Source organism: Lepidochelys kempii, chromosome 6, assembly GCF_965140265.1.
Source record: "Lepidochelys kempii isolate rLepKem1 chromosome 6, rLepKem1.hap2, whole genome shotgun sequence".
NCBI classification, from domain to species: domain Eukaryota; kingdom Metazoa; phylum Chordata; order Testudines; family Cheloniidae; genus Lepidochelys; species Lepidochelys kempii.
In genome coordinates, this window is record NC_133261.1 from 131,845,140 (window position 1) to 131,865,810 (window position 20,671).

General features: G+C 46.1%; 1 protein-coding gene across 13 annotated transcripts in view; it reads right to left on the reverse strand.

Moving 5' to 3' along the window:
- The window catches only part of FANCM (FA complementation group M), a 147,954-nt gene that overhangs the window by 87,078 nt on the left and 40,205 nt on the right, over positions 1 to 20,671 (reverse strand). For 12 of the 13 annotated variants that reach the window (XR_012159625.1, XM_073350242.1, XM_073350241.1 and 9 more), the window contains one exon: positions 658 to 789. Coding sequence is in view for 11 of the 13 variants with exons in the window: in XM_073350242.1 (XP_073206343.1) it covers positions 658 to 789 (132 nt within the window). In the remaining 2 variants the exon portion in view is untranslated. Of the gene's footprint in view, positions 1 to 657; positions 790 to 20,671 lie in introns of those variants that run through there. The other variant, XM_073350247.1, reaches the window with a different exon arrangement.

Genomic DNA, 20,671 nt, shown 5'->3' on the forward strand with positions numbered 1-20,671 from the left:
AAAACCATAAATGAACTGAGTTTCTCTGTATAGCTGTCACCTGGCTTACTGAATAAATGAAGGGAAGACTATTTGTGATTAGTAAAAACCCTGGGGCAATTTAAACAAGGAGGTGCATTAGCTGAATTTTCAGATCTCAGAGTAATCTTGGCAGTTATATTTTACACATCTAGTTCCCTATATAGTTTCAGATGGATACAGTATTCTTCCCTCTTTTCCTAAATCAGGGGTTCTCAAACTGGGGTCAGGACCCTTCAGGGGGTCGTGAGGTTATTACAGCAAGGGTCGCGAGCTGTCAGCCTTCATCCAAACCCCACTTTTTCTCTGCATTTATAATGGTGTTAAACATATAAAAAAGTGTTTTTAATGTATAAGGGTCACACTCAGAGGCTTGCTGTGTGAAAGGGGTCACCAGTACAAAAGTCTAAGAACCAAGGTCCTAAATGGTCCTGCAGTGGTGTTGAGAGTGGTTAAACAAGTTGGCACATTCCATCCCAGGGCTGCATATCTGTGGTAATTTCTATTTATAGTTTGTCAAGCATTTTGAGATCCATTGGTATTTTATGTACTATGTAAATGTAGGAGTATTACTACTTTTTATTGAATACTGTAGAATATAAACTCATTTAGCCAATTACATTACTAAGTAACATTTACCGCATTGCGTGAAGAAGGGTTTTTCCGAAACTGATCTCTTGCTAGAATTATCTGGTACTTTGTAAGGCTGGGAATATCACGCTGTGCCAAAACTCGAATTTTAATCAGGCGGCCAGCAAATGTTTCCAAAACCTGCAGGTAAAACAAAAAGCACATATGTAATGCAAAGATAAGAAATGATTGTGCTTTTTCAAAATTTCGTTTATCTATAATAAACAGTCAGCTTTAATAAAAGGTTATCTGCCAAACAGAGATAAAATAAATAGAATTTAACTGACTCTCTTAGTTTGTAGGTTAAATGGTAATTTTGTAGAGACTATTCTGTGATTAAATTCACTTCAGGATCGCTTATAGTATAGCAGATGGATACTGCCCATGTTATTTCCCATTACAGTGTTCTCCACTGTCAAGGTAAGTTTCTTGTGTCTTCCAGGGTGTAAGTATTTTTTTTGTAATTTAATTCTGTTCATACACATCATGCAAGCCTGTTTTCTACTTCAGTGGAACAAGGGAAATTACCTGCTCTAATTCATCTTAATACTGTTTTTCTCCTTTGTTCCTTTGCCAAAGGTGGTCAGGATTTTTTTCCATATACTTAGTTTTGCATGAGCACTAACTCTACAATTTTATTATTGGAGTAATCAGATTTTGCTCTAGACAAATGGCCTTTTCAATTTGTTGGTCCATTTGGGTAGCAGTATCGAAAGAGTCTTAGCACTCTGTAACACCATCACAAGTTTTCTCCAAAGACATCTTTGTTAATTTGACAAGAGACCATTAACTCTGAATTCATGTTAGCTGTATGCGCTAGTAATCAGACTGAGGTAGTGTCTGTACTAACTATATTTACACAATTTCCCAGAGGTTGTAGGAGGAGCTCAGTTGAATTGGTGTAAAAGCCAGTGAAAGCTGTAACATTCAGAAAACTCTGGACGCCCTACCTGTTTATAACCATTTTTGTTAAACATGTTGAAAAACGAGGCTAACTGCAGTAGTAAGTACAGGTCTGCTTGTTGGAATCTTGGGTACCAACAGCTCCCACCAGTTTAAACACTGGTTAAGGCTAAACCAGAGGGAAACAGTTTGGGAAAGTTTCCCCTGTGTCTAGAGTGAAATGTACTAACAGCAGAAAATCAATATCAGATAAATCACAGTTTTAGAAGTAGAACATGTTTATTCCAGACGTCAACTATTCCAGTTTTACTTTGCATAAACCTATAATATTCCGATCTCTAACTATGGTAATTATCAAGTCTACAATTCATCTACATGTACCCACTACGATGACAACTGAACATAGTTCTTTTTGCTCACTTGCTTCAACTTATACTGCAAGTTGTATTGTTCTGGCTCCTTATTTTGCATTTGCTAGGTTAGACATACTAGGGCACTTGAAGGCAAGTCCTGGGGGAGGGGAGAGCGATAAACTGCCTCAGCTCATCTACAGAGATTTCTCCCCCCACAGAATCACCAATGGGAAAGGAAAGGGAGTGGGAGAGGAGCGAGAGGAGCTTCAGTATGGGAACATATCTCCATCCCTGCATGTCACAGACCCGTTGAATGTGGAAAACCTAACTAAGGGATTATAAAGTCAGCAGACTAAGCAGCCCATTATGATGTGAGCAGTGGGCTGTTTATTGGAAAATGAGTCTGGGGCTCCAACTACTAACTTAATGCTCTTTTGGGTGGATCTGGGTCTGCTTCTCTTGCCTCCTTCCATGGCCTTGAATTGGGAGACAGAAATGATCCACTGCTAGGACCATGATAAAATGATGAGAAAGTGAAAAACCTGAAGACAAAAGTGTAGTGTGCATTACACCCAAAGACCTGTATAGTGTAAATTAGTATTTGAATATAAGCTAACAAACATAAACAAGACTTCTAACTAAAAAATAGCATATACAAAATATAAAGGTAGACATTTTTCCTTTAAAGGGAGCCAACGCCTTTGCTAAATTTTGATAACATCATAGCTATGGTTTTATGTACAGGTTTTTTGTTTTTTTACACTATTATTTCTTGTAATTAGATACATCTTTTAAATTTTTCATTATGTATGTTTGTGTTTCATCTCCCTGACCTAATCTGCGGTATGGAAGAAAATGATATCCCCACTACATACACAGTGTACAAGCACTGACTATCTGATCTAATCATCTTCTACAAAACAAACCAAGAAAGACTATTATGAAAGACAGCAGGATTTAGTCACCTGGAGCTTCAAAACTGAAGTAGATAAGGACTGTAAACATAACCTACTTAGAAAAGTTACAGCAACATGCATCACTCAGATACAAGTGAATCATTACATTTAACTAATCTCCCAGTATTTGATTTAAATCAGCTATAATTAAAAAGCAGAGTAACTGCAAATCATTTTAATCTTTCCAGGACATTTTAGTTATACACAATAGTATAAAAATATTTTTTTAAATAGAACTGTAGAACAAATAAATTTTCTTTTAAATTTAAATATGAAATTCTCAATAGTGCCTGAGTATATTTATAACTCAATGAGATCAGTTAAAAAAACAGCTGAATATATTACCAACAGTATATACAAAGACATGCATGCATAATTATCCCACTCTATCAAGTGGGAAAGTAGCCATGAGTGCAGTGGCATATGGTATCAAATTAAATAAAATATTTTCCCCTACTAAACAAAATCAACATAACTTTCACCACATAAAAACTGATCAATTTCACCCCCACACCACTTAAGGTACTAAACTACAAAAAGGTTTCCCATGGCCCACTAATATCCTCAAGTATACATGGAATCATTTGAGACCTGAATTCAAATCTAGCATAGACTGCAGTATGGATGTTTTAATATATTTAAGAATATGCACATTAAGTCAAATCGGATAGGATTTTTTTAAGAATGCTGTGATCTCTCACTAGTTCATGGCATTAATTTGTTCTCTTTCAGCCTAAATAAAAATAAAGGATGTGGGATTATTCCTAGAGACGGCAGATTTAGACAGGAAATAAACCCTGTCATTAGACTGGTTATTTAAGTCCACACTACCAAGTTTCCCGCAGTTAAAATGATCTCTAACAGTAGAAGAGGATCAGGAAAAAAAGATTTAATAGCTTGCGCATAAGGAAGTCTTTTTTGGGAGAAGGATTAGTTTGAGGGGAACTATCATCTTAAGAACATAACATAAGAACGGCCACGCTGGGTCAGACCAATGATCCTTCTAGCCCAGTATCCTATCTTCCCATAATGGTCAATACCAGGTGTTTCAGAGGGAATGAACAGAACAGGCAATTATCAAGTGATCCATCCCCCGATGTAAACTCCCAGCTTCTGCAAATCAGAGGCTAGGGACACCCAGAGCATGGAGTTGTATCCCTGACTATCTTGGCTAATAGCCATGATGGACCTATGCTCCATGAATTTATCTAATTCTTTTTTAAACCCTCTTATAGTTTTGGCCTTCACAACATCTCCTGGCAATGAGTTCCATAGGTTGACCGTGTGGTGTATGAAGAAATACTTCCTTCTGTTTGTTTTAAACCTGCTGCCTATTAATTTTATTGGGTGACTCCTGGTTCTTGTGTTATGCAATTGAATGTATCCTCTTAAAAATAAAGATGGTAAGATCTAACCTACACCTGGCCTCCCATAATCACAGGAAGTTCAAAGTCTGACCTCCTGTCAAAACACAGGCCACGGAGCTTCCCCAAAATAATTCCTACAGCATCTCTTTTAGAAAAACATCCATCCCCACCTCCACGGAGTGACAGACCTTAAGGAAAGTTTGGCAAACAGAGGATGTTTATTGTTTTAAGGTATGTTTTCTCTTAAATGCTTTGAATTCAAGAAAATCTGGAACATTTTATGTATAGAACTACTAAACATTAAGAGACAAGTGATACACTGCTATACTACCTTGAAATCCTTTTTTAAATTGTCCAAAACTAAATCGACATCCAAAGCTAAATAAACCCAGACTTGGTATGGAACTCATTGTGGTCTACCCAATAACAGTACCTATATCCTTAAGGTGTCTTTCTGATAACCATATACATTCATTCCGATCCTTCAGCCTTTCCTTACTTCTCACCTGCTTTCTGGTCAGATGAATATATATTATTCATAAAAAGATTCAGAGGCTTAGGTTCCTTTCAACGCCTTGCAGTGATTTTTTTCTCTCCATATGAGGTTTTAAAGTTGTCTGAAGCTACACAAAACAGAATCCACACAGTTTTCTTGCCTTTGTATTCATTAAGCTAAAAACAGATATCACACACAGTCTTGTATAACCAATTTTAAACTAAAGGAAAAAGGAAAAAACGGTTACCTACCTTTCGTAACTATTGTTCTTGGAGATGTGTTCCTCACGTCCATTCCATTCTAGGTGTGTGCACGCCCGTCAGAGATTTTTCCCTTAGCAGTATCCATAGGTTCAGCTGTGGTGCCCCTCTGTGTGCTGCGCTCATGCGCTGGTATATTAGGCACCGCCAACCCTATGCCCTCTCAGTTCCTTCTTGCTGGCAACTCCAACTGCAGGGTAGAAGGGTGGGTAATGGAATGGACATGAGCAACACATCTCCAAGAACAGTTACGAAAGGTAGGTAATTGTTTTTTCTTCAAATGCTTGCTCATGTCGATTCCATTCTAGGTGACTCACAAACAGCATGCTCAGAGGTGGGCTCAGAGTTTACAGTCTAGCGGCTTGCAGTACTGCTTTACTGAAGCCAGCATTGTCCCGGGCCTGCTGGGTAAGTGCGTAATGGGAGGTGAACTGTGGAAAGACGAAAAGGTGGCTGTCCTACAAGTGTCCTGGATAGGCACTTGGACTAGGAAAGCTGCCAAAGAGGCTTGCACCCTGGTTGAGAGGGTGGTTATAATCGCCAGAGGTAGCACCTTCGCCTGATCGTAGCATCAGTGAATGCACGCAGTGATCCAAGAAAAAATTATTTGAGCGGACACTGGACAACCTTATATCCTGTCGGCCACTGTGACGAACAATTGCATTGACTTGCAGAATGGCTTGGTCTTTTCAATGTAGGAGGCTAGTGTCCTCCTGACATCTAGGAAATGCAACCTACTCTCCTCCTCCGAGTTATGCAGCTTTGGAAAAAAGACAGGTAAGTAAATGTCCTGGTCCATATGAAACTGAGAAACCACCTTGGACAGGAAAGCTGGTTGTGACCGCAGCTGGACCTTGTCTTTGTAATAGACCGTATAGGGCAGTTCTGATGTAAGCGCCCTAATCTCAGAGACTCAGCGAGTAGATGTTATTGCAACCAAGAATGCGACCTTCCAGGAAACAAGAAGGAGAGAGCAGGAAGCCCAAGGCTCAAAGGGGGTAGGAGTTTCAGGTCCCACGGAGGAATGCCATGCAGGTAGAGGCGCTCAAGGCCCTTGAGGAACCTGGCAGTCATGTCCGGGGTGAAAACTGACCTACCCTGGAGTGGCAGATGGAAGGTCGAGATAGTGGCCAAGGGCAGTGGTTTTCAAACGTTTTTTTTCGGGCGGCTCCCAGTCAGCAGTGCAGCAGGGGTGCTACGGCAGGCTTCCTGCCTGTCCGGGCACTGCGGACTACGCTGCGCCCCAGAAGCGGCCAGCAGCAAGTCTAGCTCCTAGGTGGAAACACACAAGCAGCTCCGCGCAGCTCTCGCCCCCAGGCACCACTCCCACCCAGTTCCCATTGGACGGTTTCCAGCCAATGGAAGTGCAGAGCTGGTGCTCGGGGCAGGGACAGTGCATGGAGCCCTGTGGCCCCCCTGCCTACGAGCCAGACCTGCTGTTGGCTGCTTCCTCGGCGCAGCGCGGTGTCAGAAGAGATAGGGACTAGCCTGCCTTAGCCGGGCAGCACCGCCGACGGGACTTTTAACAGCCTGGTCAGCAGTGCTGGCCAGAGCTGCCATGACCCAGTGCCTTACATTCCATGACCCAGTACCGAGTCGCAACCCGCAGTTTGAAAACCACTGGCCTAGTGGACCTTGATAGACCTTGGAGCTTGAGATGCAGAAGGTAGTCCAGGATTAACTGCAGTGGGCCAAATGCCTTTGTCGGAGGTCCAACAAGCAAACCGCTTCCATTTGGGCAGGTCGGTCGATCTGGTGGAGGGCTTTCTGCTGCCCCAACAGGACCTGTTGGACACCAGCTGAGCACTCCTGCTCCTCTGCATTTAACCATGCAGCAGCCAAACCGTCAGGTGCAGCGCTGCCAGGTTCAGATGCAAAGACCACCGTGGTTTTGGGACAGCAGGGACAGCCTAAGCAGTGGCTAATGGAGCAGCTACAGAGAGGTCCAGAAGCATGCCGAACCAGTGCTGGCACGGCCAAGCCGGCGCTATGAGGATCATCTTTGCAGTGTCCTGCTGGATCTCCGTGAGGATCCTGTGAATTAACAGCATTGGTGGGAAGGCGTACAACAGAGTCCCTGACCACGGGAGCAGAAAAGCGTCCGACAGGGAGCGTCTGTTGATCCCCCGAATTGAGAACAAAACGTGGCACTTCCTATTCTGCCTAGATACGTACAGATCCACCTGGGGATTCCCCCATCTCTGGAATATGATGCGGACCACTTCCAGATGGAGGGAGGATAGGCCATGAACTGCAGGGTGTAACCTGAAGATATTATGTCGAGCACCCAATGATCTGAGGTCAGCCAAGACCAGGCCGACCAGAAAGGGCACAGGTGATTGAGGAAAGAGTGGGAGGCTGAATCCAGGAAAGAGACTGGGGCACCGTCCTCTAGTGCATCCTCAAAATGTCTGCTTCTAGCCTCCTTGGCTCCCAGAAGGGCAAGGCTGAGCAGATGAATGGGAAGACGACTGGTGTCGCTGCTTAGATCCCTTGTCTCTATCCTTTCTCCTGTAGGTGTTCAGCCCGGGAGTCCCCCAGGACTTCCTCAGTCTAGGTGAAGGAAAAGGATGAACAGCTTCCTGGACTGCTGAGGGATATGAAGGCCCAAGAAGCGAAGGGTACAGGAGTCTTTAAGGTCATGAAGCCTTGTGTCTGTGAGCTTGGAGAAGAGCCGTGCCCCCTCAAATGGGGGGTCCTGAATGGTGGTCTGCATCTCCTGGGATAAACTGGAGGACTGCAAGCAGGAGCTGTGCCTCATGGCCACTGCAGAGGCGACCACCCTGGCTGCTGAATCTGTAGCGTCCCAGGTCATCTGCAGGGCGCCTCTCGCTACCGCTGCGCCTTTGTCGACCAAAGCAGCGAACTCCTGGGCTTGGTCCTGTGGGAGGGTCTCCTTGTATCTGCTAAGAGAGTCCCACAGATTAAAACTGTACTTGACTAACAAGGCCTGGTGGTTAGACACCTGAAACTGCAGGATGGCTGTCGAATGAGCTTTTCTGCCAAACAAGTCTAGTCGCTTGGCGTCTTTGTTTTTCGGAGTGCCGCTGACTTGGTCCTGCCTGTCCCTTTCATCCACAGTGGACATGACCAGTGATGCCGCTGGAGGGTGAGTGTACAAATATTTGAACCCTTTTGCAGCGACGTAGTACTTCTTTTCCGCCTTCTTAAAGGTAGGTGGAATGGAAGAGGGGGGCTGCCACAGCGAGCTGCCAATCTGAAGAACCCCTGGGTGGACAGGCAGCGCGACCCGGGCTGGGGTGGAAGAGGATATAATATTAAGAAGTCAGACTTCTCCACGAACTCCTCAATTTTTAAGTTCAAATTGGCAGCCACCCTTTTAAGGAAGGCCTAGTGCTCCTTGAAGTTGTCAGGAGGACTGCCCGTTTGGAAGGGACATGCCACCGCTTCATCCAGAAACAACAAGGACGATTGCACTGCCGGGGGAGGGACGGGTTCCCTTTCCCTCTCCGGGGACGGCTCCTTATGTGTTGGAGTCTGCTGCGCTGCCCCCACGTCACATTCAGTACCATGTTCTGACTGCGGTGCCAGGGAAGACTGGTGGAAGTATGGGACCAGCATCATCAGTACGCCCTGCGGGTTCCAGTATGGTCCTTGAGCGAGCCACTGTCCCTGCTGCCATGCCGCTGCTGCAGATGCCACACGGGTCTCACGGGTCGGCGGCAAATCACTCCTTTTTGGTGAGGGGCTGAACTCCCGGTCTGACTCAGACCATTGCCCTTCCGGCTACCAGAGTGGAAGGCCTGAGTCTGCTGACTTACCCTGGTTGGTGACCAGTGAGATCAGGGTGAGGATCTGTGCCTTCCCAAGAAGCGATACCAAGGAGGTGGAGACCGGTGCCATGATAGGGAGCAATCCTGCTCCTGTGGGGACTGACGTCTAGGTGAAGGTGACCTGCGCTGTGGCAATCTTTGGCGGGAAACTCGCCAGTACCATGGATACAGGGATCGGTGCCTCAACTCCGGCGTCCCATGCCTTGTAGGGAGAGAGTGCGGCACTGGGGACCTGGGCCTTCTGACCCACTCTACTGAGAGTGCGGTGCTGGGATCCTAGGCCGTGGATATGGGGATCTACATCTGAGGTCCCGAACCCAGGCCCCGAGTCTCAGAGCCCAGGTCATTTGACTCAGGCTTGTAAGGTGAAAAATAGTAGTGTAGACATTTGGGCTCAGGCTGGAACCCAGGCTCTGAGGCCCACCCCCCTCATGGGATTTCAGAGCCTGAATGTCGACCCTGGAATTTTTAGCCCTGCAGCCAGAGTGCGAGTCAGATGACCTGGGCCAGCCACAGCCATGCTGCGGGTTTTTTATAGCAGTGTAGATATACACAAAGAGATTACAGTTAAATGGTCAGCAAAGCTTCAGCTCTCTGTATGCATGTAATTCAACATTTCTACATCTGTCCATATGTGCAGCTTGGCTGCTTTGAAATATTACACATCCTGCAATCAGAAGAATCAAGAGTATGCATTGTCCCTTTATCATACGATGGCATGAAAAATGCTAGTGATGACACACTGTATCTCCGTCTTAAAACTGAATAATTGCTTCTCTGTTGTGTCTTGAGAACAACAAAAAGCACTCTAACTGCAGCACAATTCTCTCCAGAACAGCTGTGTTTCTTAGCAGGCACAGACAGAGTCTCGTTAAACTCCAGTCGATACTGCTGGAAAGGATGATGGCTAAGCAATGTATTCATGTTGAGCCCATCACCCTGGTATCTGGACACAAACTGCATGGGTTATTTAGGAGTATTACAAACATATTGCTTAAGAGTCAGTTTATCCCTACAACCTTAGCCACTATTAGATACATCAGAAATGCAATGCATGTGACTGTATGTATGCATGTTATATCACTGAGTATCAAAAGAGCATCACATTGATCTGTAGACTTGGGGTCCTTTTGAAGTCTTTGCTCCTGCTGGAGTCTCAAATAGCTACAGCAATGAAAGATGACTTTTTCCAGCTGAAAATGGCTAAAAGCCTGTGCCCCATCCTGTCAGATGATGACCTGAACACAGCAATGCATACCTGTGTGACTTCCAGGCTGGAGGTCTACTATAATTCACTATGCCTAGGTATAATTATGCAGATATTTACAAAACTTCAGTCCAGAATGCAGCCTTCCCCCAGCACACAAACAGTGGAATACAGCAGATCACCCTGGTGCTGCCACACTACTAAATCAAATTCAGAGTCTGGTCTTAATTTTCAAAATCCTCTGTGTAACTGTCTCAATAGGACACCTCTCTCAGTGCAATAATTCTTTTTCAAGTACATTTCCTCACAGGTTAGGAATTTGTCAACCTGAAGAGTGGAGCCTGCAAAAATGAGACACCGGGCTTTCTTGGCAACAGGGCCATGCCTTTGGCACCTGTGACTGCAGCTATTTAGAATTATGTTGTGGCCTTCAGAACCACATGCAAGACTCACTTATTTGACTTGGCTTTCCTGCAGTCTCAGTTAAAAACAGAAAAGTAGCAAAAAAGAAGATGGACCAAAAAGAGGAGATGTCAAGAAGGAATAAAGGGAGAAAAAAGAAAAGAGAGAGGAAGTAAAAACTAATTAAAAACCCCCAAAATGACACACAAATCCAACTGCCTTGAAATGAGTAGAGAGAAAATAATGCAATGGGCCTTTTTAAGACTTGGATTTGATTCTTTACCAGGTGCTTGGATACAACAATGCTGGGTGATGTTATAAGAAAAATACATATGCTGGCCAAATCTATTTGAAGATTCTGCACAGAGTGCCTGGAATTCTGTGCAGACAAGACAGCATCTTGGGTTGCACCTCTGCTTTCCTGATTCCAAACAACGTCACATATAGACCACATCACAAAAAAGTTCCTTTGTGCCCATTCTTAGACTGATTCTGATGGAACCCCGCCATACGCACTGAGGTTCTAATGTGCCAGGGGTGGTCCCCCAGCTCTGCCCCAGGTCCCACCCCCACGACCCCACCCCACCCTGCCTTTTCCTGCCCCAGCTCTGCCTCTTCCTGCCCTGTTCCACCTCCTCCCCACAAGTGCCCAAGCCCTCGCTCCTCCCTCCCAGTGCCTCCTGCATGCCACGGAACAGTTGATCTGCAGCGGGTGGGAGGCACTGGGAGAAGGGGGAAGTGCTGATAAGGGGGCAGCCAGTGGATGCTAAACACCCACCATTTTTTTTGTGGGTGCTCCAGGGCTGGGGGACACTGTGTAGGACAACATGGAGGCAGCACAGGCTGCCCTGAGGCCCTGAAACACCATCCAGGCCAGGCCACGTGAGCGAGTGATGCAACACAGGTGTAATGGCACAATCTGCTGCTTTGCTGTTACAGTAATATTTGCTGAAGCCACCACCCTCTCTCTGCCCTTATTTGGGACTCCAATGTGTTCCCTGCTGTTTATGGGGGTTCAAGGGTACACTGGGGTGGGGGGGGAAGAAGAGAGATGGGCAGAATTTGTGTGTGGGGGCAGGAGGAATGAATACACAGGATGGCAAAACAGCTGGAGGTAGAGGAAGGAGAAAGGCCCAAGGGCAAAATCACAGACAGGGAGTAGGAGTTGGGGGTAAGAATGGGATAGAGGCACTGCCAGATTCTGGGAGAAGGAAAAAACACTGGGATGGGAAGAGGTAAAGGGGATAAAGGTTGAGCCACCTGCAGTGGATGCAGAAACAGGTGTGGGTGACAGAAGGGCTTCTTCCCCCCCTCCCTTTCACAGGATGGAACATCTCAGCACCCACTTCCCAGGGCTGTGTTCTTAAAGGCACAGTGCATCCCAATACCTAAACAAGGGAGCTCTTCTTCATCTGAAATGACTGAGTTACTAAAATGGACTTGATTCACTGAAGTATTTTACACACTTACACACACTCCTAAAAATATCAGAATTGTCATACATGTTTTTAGAGTTGAAAAGAATTCCTTATTAGTTTAAATGTCTGCATAAAACCACACAGCACTACATAAATTTGTCTTATCTGCTGTTCTGATACCCTGAGTTTGACTTCCTTTCTTGTAATCTATTGTAAAAGTAATTTTGCACCTTTTAATAATTTATTTTTAAAATGCTTTTACAACTACTATTCTTAGCACTTCATTTATCTTTGTTAACAGATGAATGTCATTGTGCTATATAATTTGTATTTTAATAACAATTCATTAAAAATAGGGCTATCAAGTGATTAAAAAAATGAATCATGATTAATCACATTGTTAAACAAGAATGGAATACCATTTATTTAAATATTTGTGGATGTTTCCTACATTTTCAAATATATTAATTTCAGTTACAACACAGATCAGAATACAAAGTGTATAGTGCTCACTTTATATTTTTTATTACAAATATTTGCACTGTAAAAAAGTAGTATTTTTCAATTCACCTCATACAAATACAGTAGTGCAATCTCTATCACGAAAGTTGAACTTACAAATGTAGAATTATGTACAAAAAATAAACTGTATTGAAAAATAAAACAATGTAAAACTTTAGAGCCTACAAGTCCACTCAGTCATACTTCAGCCAATTGCTCAGACAAACAAACTTGGTTACAAATTGCAGGAGATAATACTGCCCGCTTCTCATTCACAGTGTCACCTGAAAGTGAGAACAAGTGTTTGAATGGCACTGTTGTAGCCAATGTCGCAAGATATTTATGTGCCAGGTGCTCTAAAGATTCTTATGGTCCCTTCATCTTCAATCACCATTCGATAGGACATGCTGATGATGGGTTCTATTCGATAATGAGTAGCAGAGAGGACCGATGCATGTTCATTTTCAGCACCTGAGTCAGATGCCACGAGCAGAAGCTTGATTTTTTTTTTTTGGTGATTTAGATTCTGTAGTTTCGGTATCTGACTGTTGCTCTTTTAAGACTTCTGAAAGCATGCCGCACCCCTCATCCCCCTCAGATTTTAGAAGGCACTTCTGATTCTTAAACCTTGGGTTGAATGCTGTAGCTTTTTTTAGAAATCTCAGATTGGTATCTTCATTGCGTTTTGTCAAATCTGCTGTGAAAGTGTTCTTAAAACAAACATGTGCTGGGTCATCATCCAAGACTACTATAACATGAAATATGTGGCAGAATATGGGTAAAACAGAGCCAAAGACATACAGTTCTCCCCCCAAGTGTTCAGTCACAAACTTAATTAACGCATTATTTTTTAATGAGCAACATCAGCATGGAAACATATCCTCTGGAATGGTGGCCGAAGCAAGAAGGGGCATATGAATGTTTAGCATATCTGGCATGTAAATACCTTGCAATGTCACCTACAAAGGTGGCATGCAAACCCCTGTTCTCACTTTCAGGTGACACTGTAAATAAGAAGCAGGCAGCAGCATCACCTATAAATGTAAACAAACTTGTCTGTCTTAGAGATTGGCTGAACAAGAAGTAGGACTGAGTGGACTTGTAGGCTCTAAAGTTTTACATTGTTTTGGTTTTGAGAGCAGTTATGTAACAAAAAAACTACATTTTTAAGTTGCACTTTCATGATAAAGAGATTGCACTACAGTACTTGTATGAGGTGAATTAAAAAAATACTATTTCTTTTATCATTTTTACAGTGCAAATATTTGTAAGAAAAATAATATGAAGTGAGCACTGTGCACTTTGTATTCTATGTTGTAATTGAAATCAATATATTTGAAAATGTAGAAAAACATCCAAAAATTTTTCATAAATTTTAATTGGTATTCTATTGTTTAACAGTGCGATTAATCACGATTAATTTTTTTAATCTCGATTAACTTTTTTTTTTAGTTAATTACGTGAGTTAACTGCGATTGACAGCTCTAATTAAAAATATTATAGTTGCTAGTAGTTTTAGCAGTCACAGCTAAGTAGTTTTAGTATAACGTTTTCTGTGGTTTTTATTGTGAATTTGTAATTTTCAATTTTTAAATTCTAATTTTCATAGTAAGTCAGAGAGGGACAAACTACGGCCCATGGACCACACCCGGCCCGCAGGACCCTTCCCTCTGGCCCCTGAGCTCCTGCCATGGAGCTGGGTCAGGACAGGCTTACAGAGGAGCCAGCCCAACTCGCCGGCAGCGTGGTAAGCTGGACGCAGGCTAGCCTTTGGCCCGTCCCTGCCTCCCGAGCAGTCACAGTTCCCCCAGCACTTGGGCAGCGTGGCTGCAGCTCCAGACGGGCGGCACGGCTATAGCGCAGCCAGACCTGGTGCTCCAGGACAGTGGGGTCAGGGGGAGTTCCGGGGGGGGGGGGTGCGAGGAGCAGGGGGGGTTGCAGGGGGGTGACCAAGGGGCCTGGGCCCTGCTGCTGGGGACATGGGCAGAGCAAACCCGGGCTCCCCTCTACCTCCAGCATGCTTGGCCCTTGTCCTCAGCAGCCAAGCGCAGACAGAGAGCGAGCCTTGCCAGACTGCCAGGGAAAGCAGCCAAACGAGCAGGGAAAACGCACAAGGAAAGGACTGAGCCCTCCTTTCCCCCACCCCACAGGTAATGTGGAGCAGGGAGAGTTGGACAGGGGGTGGTGGGGCCCCAGGGGGGCAGTCAGAGGGTGGGGAGCAGGGGGGATTGGATAGTGGACAGGCTTCCCGGGGGGATGGTCAGGGGGCAGAAAGCAGGGTGTTTGGATAGGATGCAGGAGTCCTGGGGGGTAGTCAGGGGTGGGGAGCAGGGGTCGTTGGATGGGGGTGTGAGTTCCAGGGTCTGGAATGGGGGTGGGGGCCAGGCCACACCTCGCTGTTTGGGGAGGCATAGCCTTCCCTACCTGGCCCTCCATATAGTTTCTGTACCCAATATGGCCCTGGGGCCAAAAAGTTTGCCCACCCCTGTAGTAAAGTTTATTCTTTTGGACCCAAAAATCATGACATCACCAAAAATAAAAATAAAAAAATGATTCTTTTCATTTGCCTTTTTATTCCTGAGCCTTCAGGTGCAGTAGGCCCAGATCCACAAAGGTATTTCAGCTCCTAACATCCATTGATTTCAGTGGAAGTTAAGAGGCTAAATAGCTTTGTGGATCTGGGTGTAGACTCATATTTCTTTTATCTCTTCCAAAGAACCCATATACCTAAACAGCTAGACATTCCTAGAACATTTAATGCTACTTTGGACTCCCTCCACCACAATTTAAAATTAATTAAAAATCCCAATTTCTGTAGGTAATTCCGCCATCTTGCAAACAGTGAAGTGAATGCTTCATATTCTTCTATTACTTCATTTGGTGCATACATAGATGTTGATTTTTCTACTGAATTGTCTTATTTCTAATTACATTCTTTACTGTTATAGCAAAATATATGAGATACATACTTGTGCTATGATACATTTCTGGGGTATTCTTCATACTGGCAAGATTACTGTTTTGTACTACTAAAATCAAAGATGTTTAAGAATGAATCCATTTTGTTAGGTTACTCCTTTGCATTGTTGGTCAGGCATGGGGGCATAGTGCTGACCTCACCTAGTTTACCCTTCAATATAACTGAAGTGCGTGGTCTCTGGTATGTTTTTACAGCAGGTCGGGTAATACATGCTAGTTACCTCATGGCAAAAAACACATCTTATCACGAGTCAAACGTAATGTAAGCCTTTTTTCCCCACTAACAACACGCTCCCAGGAAAATATGACTTACAAACACATGAGAGAGACAAAGTAATATATTCTATTGGACCAACTTCACTTGGTCAGAGAAACTTGCTTTTGAGCTTATACTGCACACTTCTTCAGGTCTGGGACAAGCACTCAGTGTCACAGCTAAATACAAGGTGGAACACACTGTTTAGCATAAAGTAGTTAACACATATTTCCAGTAACAATTACGTAGGTGAAACCAGACAATCGTTATGCTCTCGTGTGACCTCATAGAAAAATGATAAAAGTCAAAAACACTGTATCATATGTGGGTGAACACTTCCGACAAAGTGACCATGCTGTATCTGACCTATCAGTCCTCATCCTCAAAAACTTGCACAACTAAAACCTCTCCAACGCATCATCAAGGATCTACAACCTATCCTGAAGGACGACCCATCACTCTCACAGATCTTGGGAGACAGGCCAGTCCTTGCCTACAGACAGCCCCCCAACCTGAAGCAAATACTCACCAGCAACCACACACCACACAACAGAACCACTAACCCAGGAACCTATCCTTGCAACAAAGCCCGTTGTCAACTGTGTCCACATATCTATTCAGGGGACACCATTGCAGGGCCTAATCACATCAGCCACACTATCAAAGGCTCGTTCACCTCTACCAATGTGATATATGTCATCATGTGCCAGCAATTCCCCTCTGCCATGTACATTGGCCAAACTGGACAGTCTCTACATAAAAGAATGAATAGACACAAATCAGACGCCAAGAATTATAACATTCAAAAACCAGTCGGAGAACACTTCAATCTCTTTGGTCACTCGATTACAGACCTAAAAGTGGCAATTCTTCAACAAAAAATCTTCAAAAACAGACTCCAAGGAGAGACTGCTGAATTGGAATTAATTTGCAAACTGGATACAATTAACTTAGGCTTGAATAAAGACTGGGAGTGGATGGGTCATTACACAAAGTAAAACTATTTCCCCATGTTTACCCCCCGCCCCCGTTCCTCAGATTTTCTTGTCAACTGCTGGAAATGGCCCACCTTGATTATCACTACAAAAGGTGTTTTTTGTCCCCGTCCCCCACACGCCCCCGTAATAGCTCACCTTAAGTGATCACTCTCATTACAGTGTATATGGTAACACTCATTGTTTCATGTTCTCTGTGTATATAAATCTCCCTACTGTATTTTCCACTGAATGCATCCGATGAAGTGAGCTGTAGCTCATGAAAGCTTATGCTCAAATAAATTGGTTAGTCTCTAAGGTGCCACAAGTCCTCCTTTTCTTTTTGCGGATACAGACTAACACGGCTGCTACTCAGAAACAACACTTTCAGAAGACGAGCCTGGGAGCTGGAATTCATAACTTTGCTAGACGCTAAAAATCATGGACTAAATAGACACACTGGATTTATGGTTTATTACAATAAATTGTAACCTACTTTCACCCCCTAGCTGCTTTTCCCTCCTATGACTAGAGGGGTGTTAAAGGGCCACTTCACCTTGAATTGTCCCTTGAAATATGTGTTAACCACCTATGCTAAACAATCTGTTCCATCTTGTATTTAGCGGGGACACCCTATCAGCTGGTCTATACTACACAGTTAGGTACACATAAGGCAGCTTATGTCAACCTAATTATGTCTACATCTACACTAGCGCCTTCCTCCACCCTACTACACCTCCACGAGAGCTGTAAGGCTTATGTCAGCGTAGTCAGAGTGACACAGTGTCTATGAAGACACTGCATCCGTTACATTGACTCTGGGGGAGAATGGACTCTGCCCCCAACTGGGACCTGCGGTGAGAAGCTCTGGTGGCCCTCACTCCCCACCAGAAGCTAGGCATCCTTGTCAATTTCATGGTTCAGTGACAAGGCTGCCTGGCTCCAGGTGGGGAGGGGCAGGGGAGGATTGAGGGCCGAAAAGTCAGGGCAGCTGGACTTAATTCCCCAGGGGGGCAAGAAGCCCCTGGAGGCTTCCCGTAGCTCACAGCAGGGAAGGGAGAGGGAAGAAGACCCAGGTGGCTTCCTCCGATCCCAAAAGGGAATGGGGAAGACAGAGGGGGCAGCCCACTGGGAGTCCGGGAATCTGTGGGGCAGCCGGGCTCTCGGCAGGGAGCAGCCAGAGGAACTGAGAGACCAGGCTCTCAGCTCCCCATGATGATCCAACCAGTGGACCAAATTCAGTGATGAGTCCTGATCAAATGACACCTGAGGCATGTTGCACATATGCTAAAATGACTACCCTTCTTGGGATAGTGGTGGAAGCGCTCCTGGTGAGGATGTGCACCACAGACCCAAGGAGGGCAGTGTGGATTGATGGTTGTAAATCGACCTCATATAGGTCAACTTACATTTCTAGTGTAGACATGTCCTGAATATGTTTCCCAGACCTGAAAAAAAGCTCTGTGTAAGCTCAAAAGCTTGTCTCTCTCACCAACAGAAGTTGGTATAATAAAAGATATCACCTCAACCACCTTCTCTCAGTTATTTCAACGGGCCATTCAAGGTGAAGTGGCCTGTAAACATCCCTAACAAACATGAAGGGGAAAGGACGGGAGAGGGGAAAAAGCAGCCTGGAGAGGCGGGGTGTTAATGGGTTATAGATTGGGATGATTTAGTTGGTGTTGGTCCTGCTTTGAGCAGGGGCACTGTTCCCTCTAAGCCAGGGGTCGGCAACCTATGGCACGTGTGCCAAAGATGGCACGGGAGCCGATCTTTAATGGCATGCTGCTGCCTGCCAGGTCCCAGCCGCTGGCCCCGCTCCGCCCGCTGCCGAACCCAGGCCAGGACCCTGGCAGGCAGCAGCGAGCCATTAAAAATCCTGCCCTCCCTGGCGCGCTCTTCTCCGCCGCCGCCCCCCCCACCCTTCCCCGGGGCAGGGTGAAGAAGCTTGGTCCTGCCGGCTGGGCTGCTGCTGCTGCTGCTGCAGGGCAGGCAAGCCCCCCCTTCCCCCCCCTCTTCCCCCAGCCTGCTGGGTCCTGCCCCTCCACCTCTCCCTCCCTGGATCCAACCTGCTGATGGCCCCTGCGAGGGAGGGGGAGAAGCAGAGCCAGAGCAGCCCTGCTCATGGGAGGAGGTCGAGAAGAGGTGGGGATGGGGCTGTGGGGATGGGGGGTGGAATCAGGGCATATCCCCTCCAGCCCCCTGTCATGAGCCACTCTGGGCTGGGAGCACCCCCATGACTCCAGCCCACACTCCCAGCCCTCTGCCCTGACCCCTGCACCCCCTCACACATACCCCCAGCCCTCTGCCCTGACCCCTGCACCCCCTCACACACCCCAGCCCTGACTCCAGCCCCCCTACACATACCCAGCCCCCCACAGCTTTTGCCAACTCCTGCACCCCCTCACATGCCCCCAGCCCTCTGCCCTGACTCCTGCACCCTCCTCACACACGCCCAGCCCCCTTCCCTGACTACTGCACCCCCACACACATACCCAGCCCCCCCAAAGACCATGCCCTGACTCTTGCACCCCCCACATTCCCACCCCCACCCTGAGCACCAAACGGGAGCTCCTACACCCCCCCCCCACATTCCCACCCCCACCCCTCGCACCAAATGGGAGCTGCCCAGGTAAGCACTCCATCCCCAAGCCTCCTGCCCCAACCCTGAGCCCCCTCCTTCATTCTAGCTCCTGACCAGACCCTACACCCCAACCCCCAGCCCTGTGCTCAGTACACTCCCACCCTCAGCTCAGTGCAGAGAGAGAGGAAGAGAATGGGCTAGAACCAGGGAGAAGGTAGGTACCCGCTCTATGTGGGCCAGGATCCCAGACCGGCAGCGGGCTGAGTGGGGCCGGCAGCCGAGACCCTGGCTGGCAGGAGCCAGCGGATGGAACCCCAGACCAGTAGCAGGCTGAGTGGCAGCAAACTGGGCATCACAAAATGGGGAAGAGTTGGCCAGCCCTCTGTGGAGATAGAGGTGATTAGGGACTATTTAGAAAAGCTGGACGTGCACAAGTCCATGGGGCCGGACGAGTTGCATCCGAGAGTGCTGAAGGAATTGGCGGCTGTGATTGCAGAGCCATTGGCCATTATCTTTGAAAACTCGTGGTGAACCGGGGAAGTCCCGGATGACTGGAAAAAGGCTAATGTAGTGCCAATCTTTAAAAAAGGGAAGGAGGAGGATCCTGGGAATTACAGGCCAGTCAGCCTCACCTCAGTCCCTGGAAAAATCATGGAGCAGGTCCTCAAAGAATCAATCCTGAAGCACTTGCATGAGAGGAAAGTGATCAGGAACAGCCAGCATGGATTCACCAAGGGAAGGTCATGCCTGACTAATCTAATCGCCTTTTATGATGAGATTACTGGTTCTGTGGATGAAGGGAAAGCAGTGGATGTATTGTTTCTTGACTTTAGCAAAGCTTTTGACACGGTCTCCCACAGTATTCTTGTCAGCAAGTTAAGGAAGTATGGGCTGGATGAATGCACTATAAGGTGGGTAGAAAGCTGGCTAGATTGTCGGGCTCAACGGGTAGTGATCAATGGCTCCATTGGCAGCCGGTATCAAGTAGAGTGCCCCAGGGGTCGGTCCTGGGGCCGGTTTTGTTCAATATCTTCATAAATGATCTGGAGGATGGTGTGGATTGCACTCTCAGCAAATTTGCGGATGATACTAAACTGGGACTAGTGGTAGATATGCTGGAGGGGAGGAATAGGATACAGAAGGACCTAGACAAATTGGAGGATTGGGCCAAAAGAAATCTGACGAGGTTCAATAAGGATAAGTGCAGGGTCCTGCACTTAGGATGGAAGAATCCAATGCACAGCTACAGACTACGGACCGAATGGCTAGGCAGCAGTTCTGCGGAAAAGGACCTAGGGGTGACAGTGGACAAGAAGCTGGATATGAGTCAGCAGTGTGCCCTTGTTGCCAAGAAGGCCAATGGCATTTTGGGATGTATAAGTAGGGGCATAGCGAGCAGATCGAGGGACGTGATCGTTCCCCTCTATTCGACATTGGTGAGGCCTCATCTGGAGTACTGTGTCCAGTTTTGGGCCCCACAGTACAAGAAGGATGTGGATAAATTGGAGAGGGTCCAGCGAAGGGCAACAAAAATGATTAGGGGTCTAGAACACATGACTTATGAGGAGAGGCT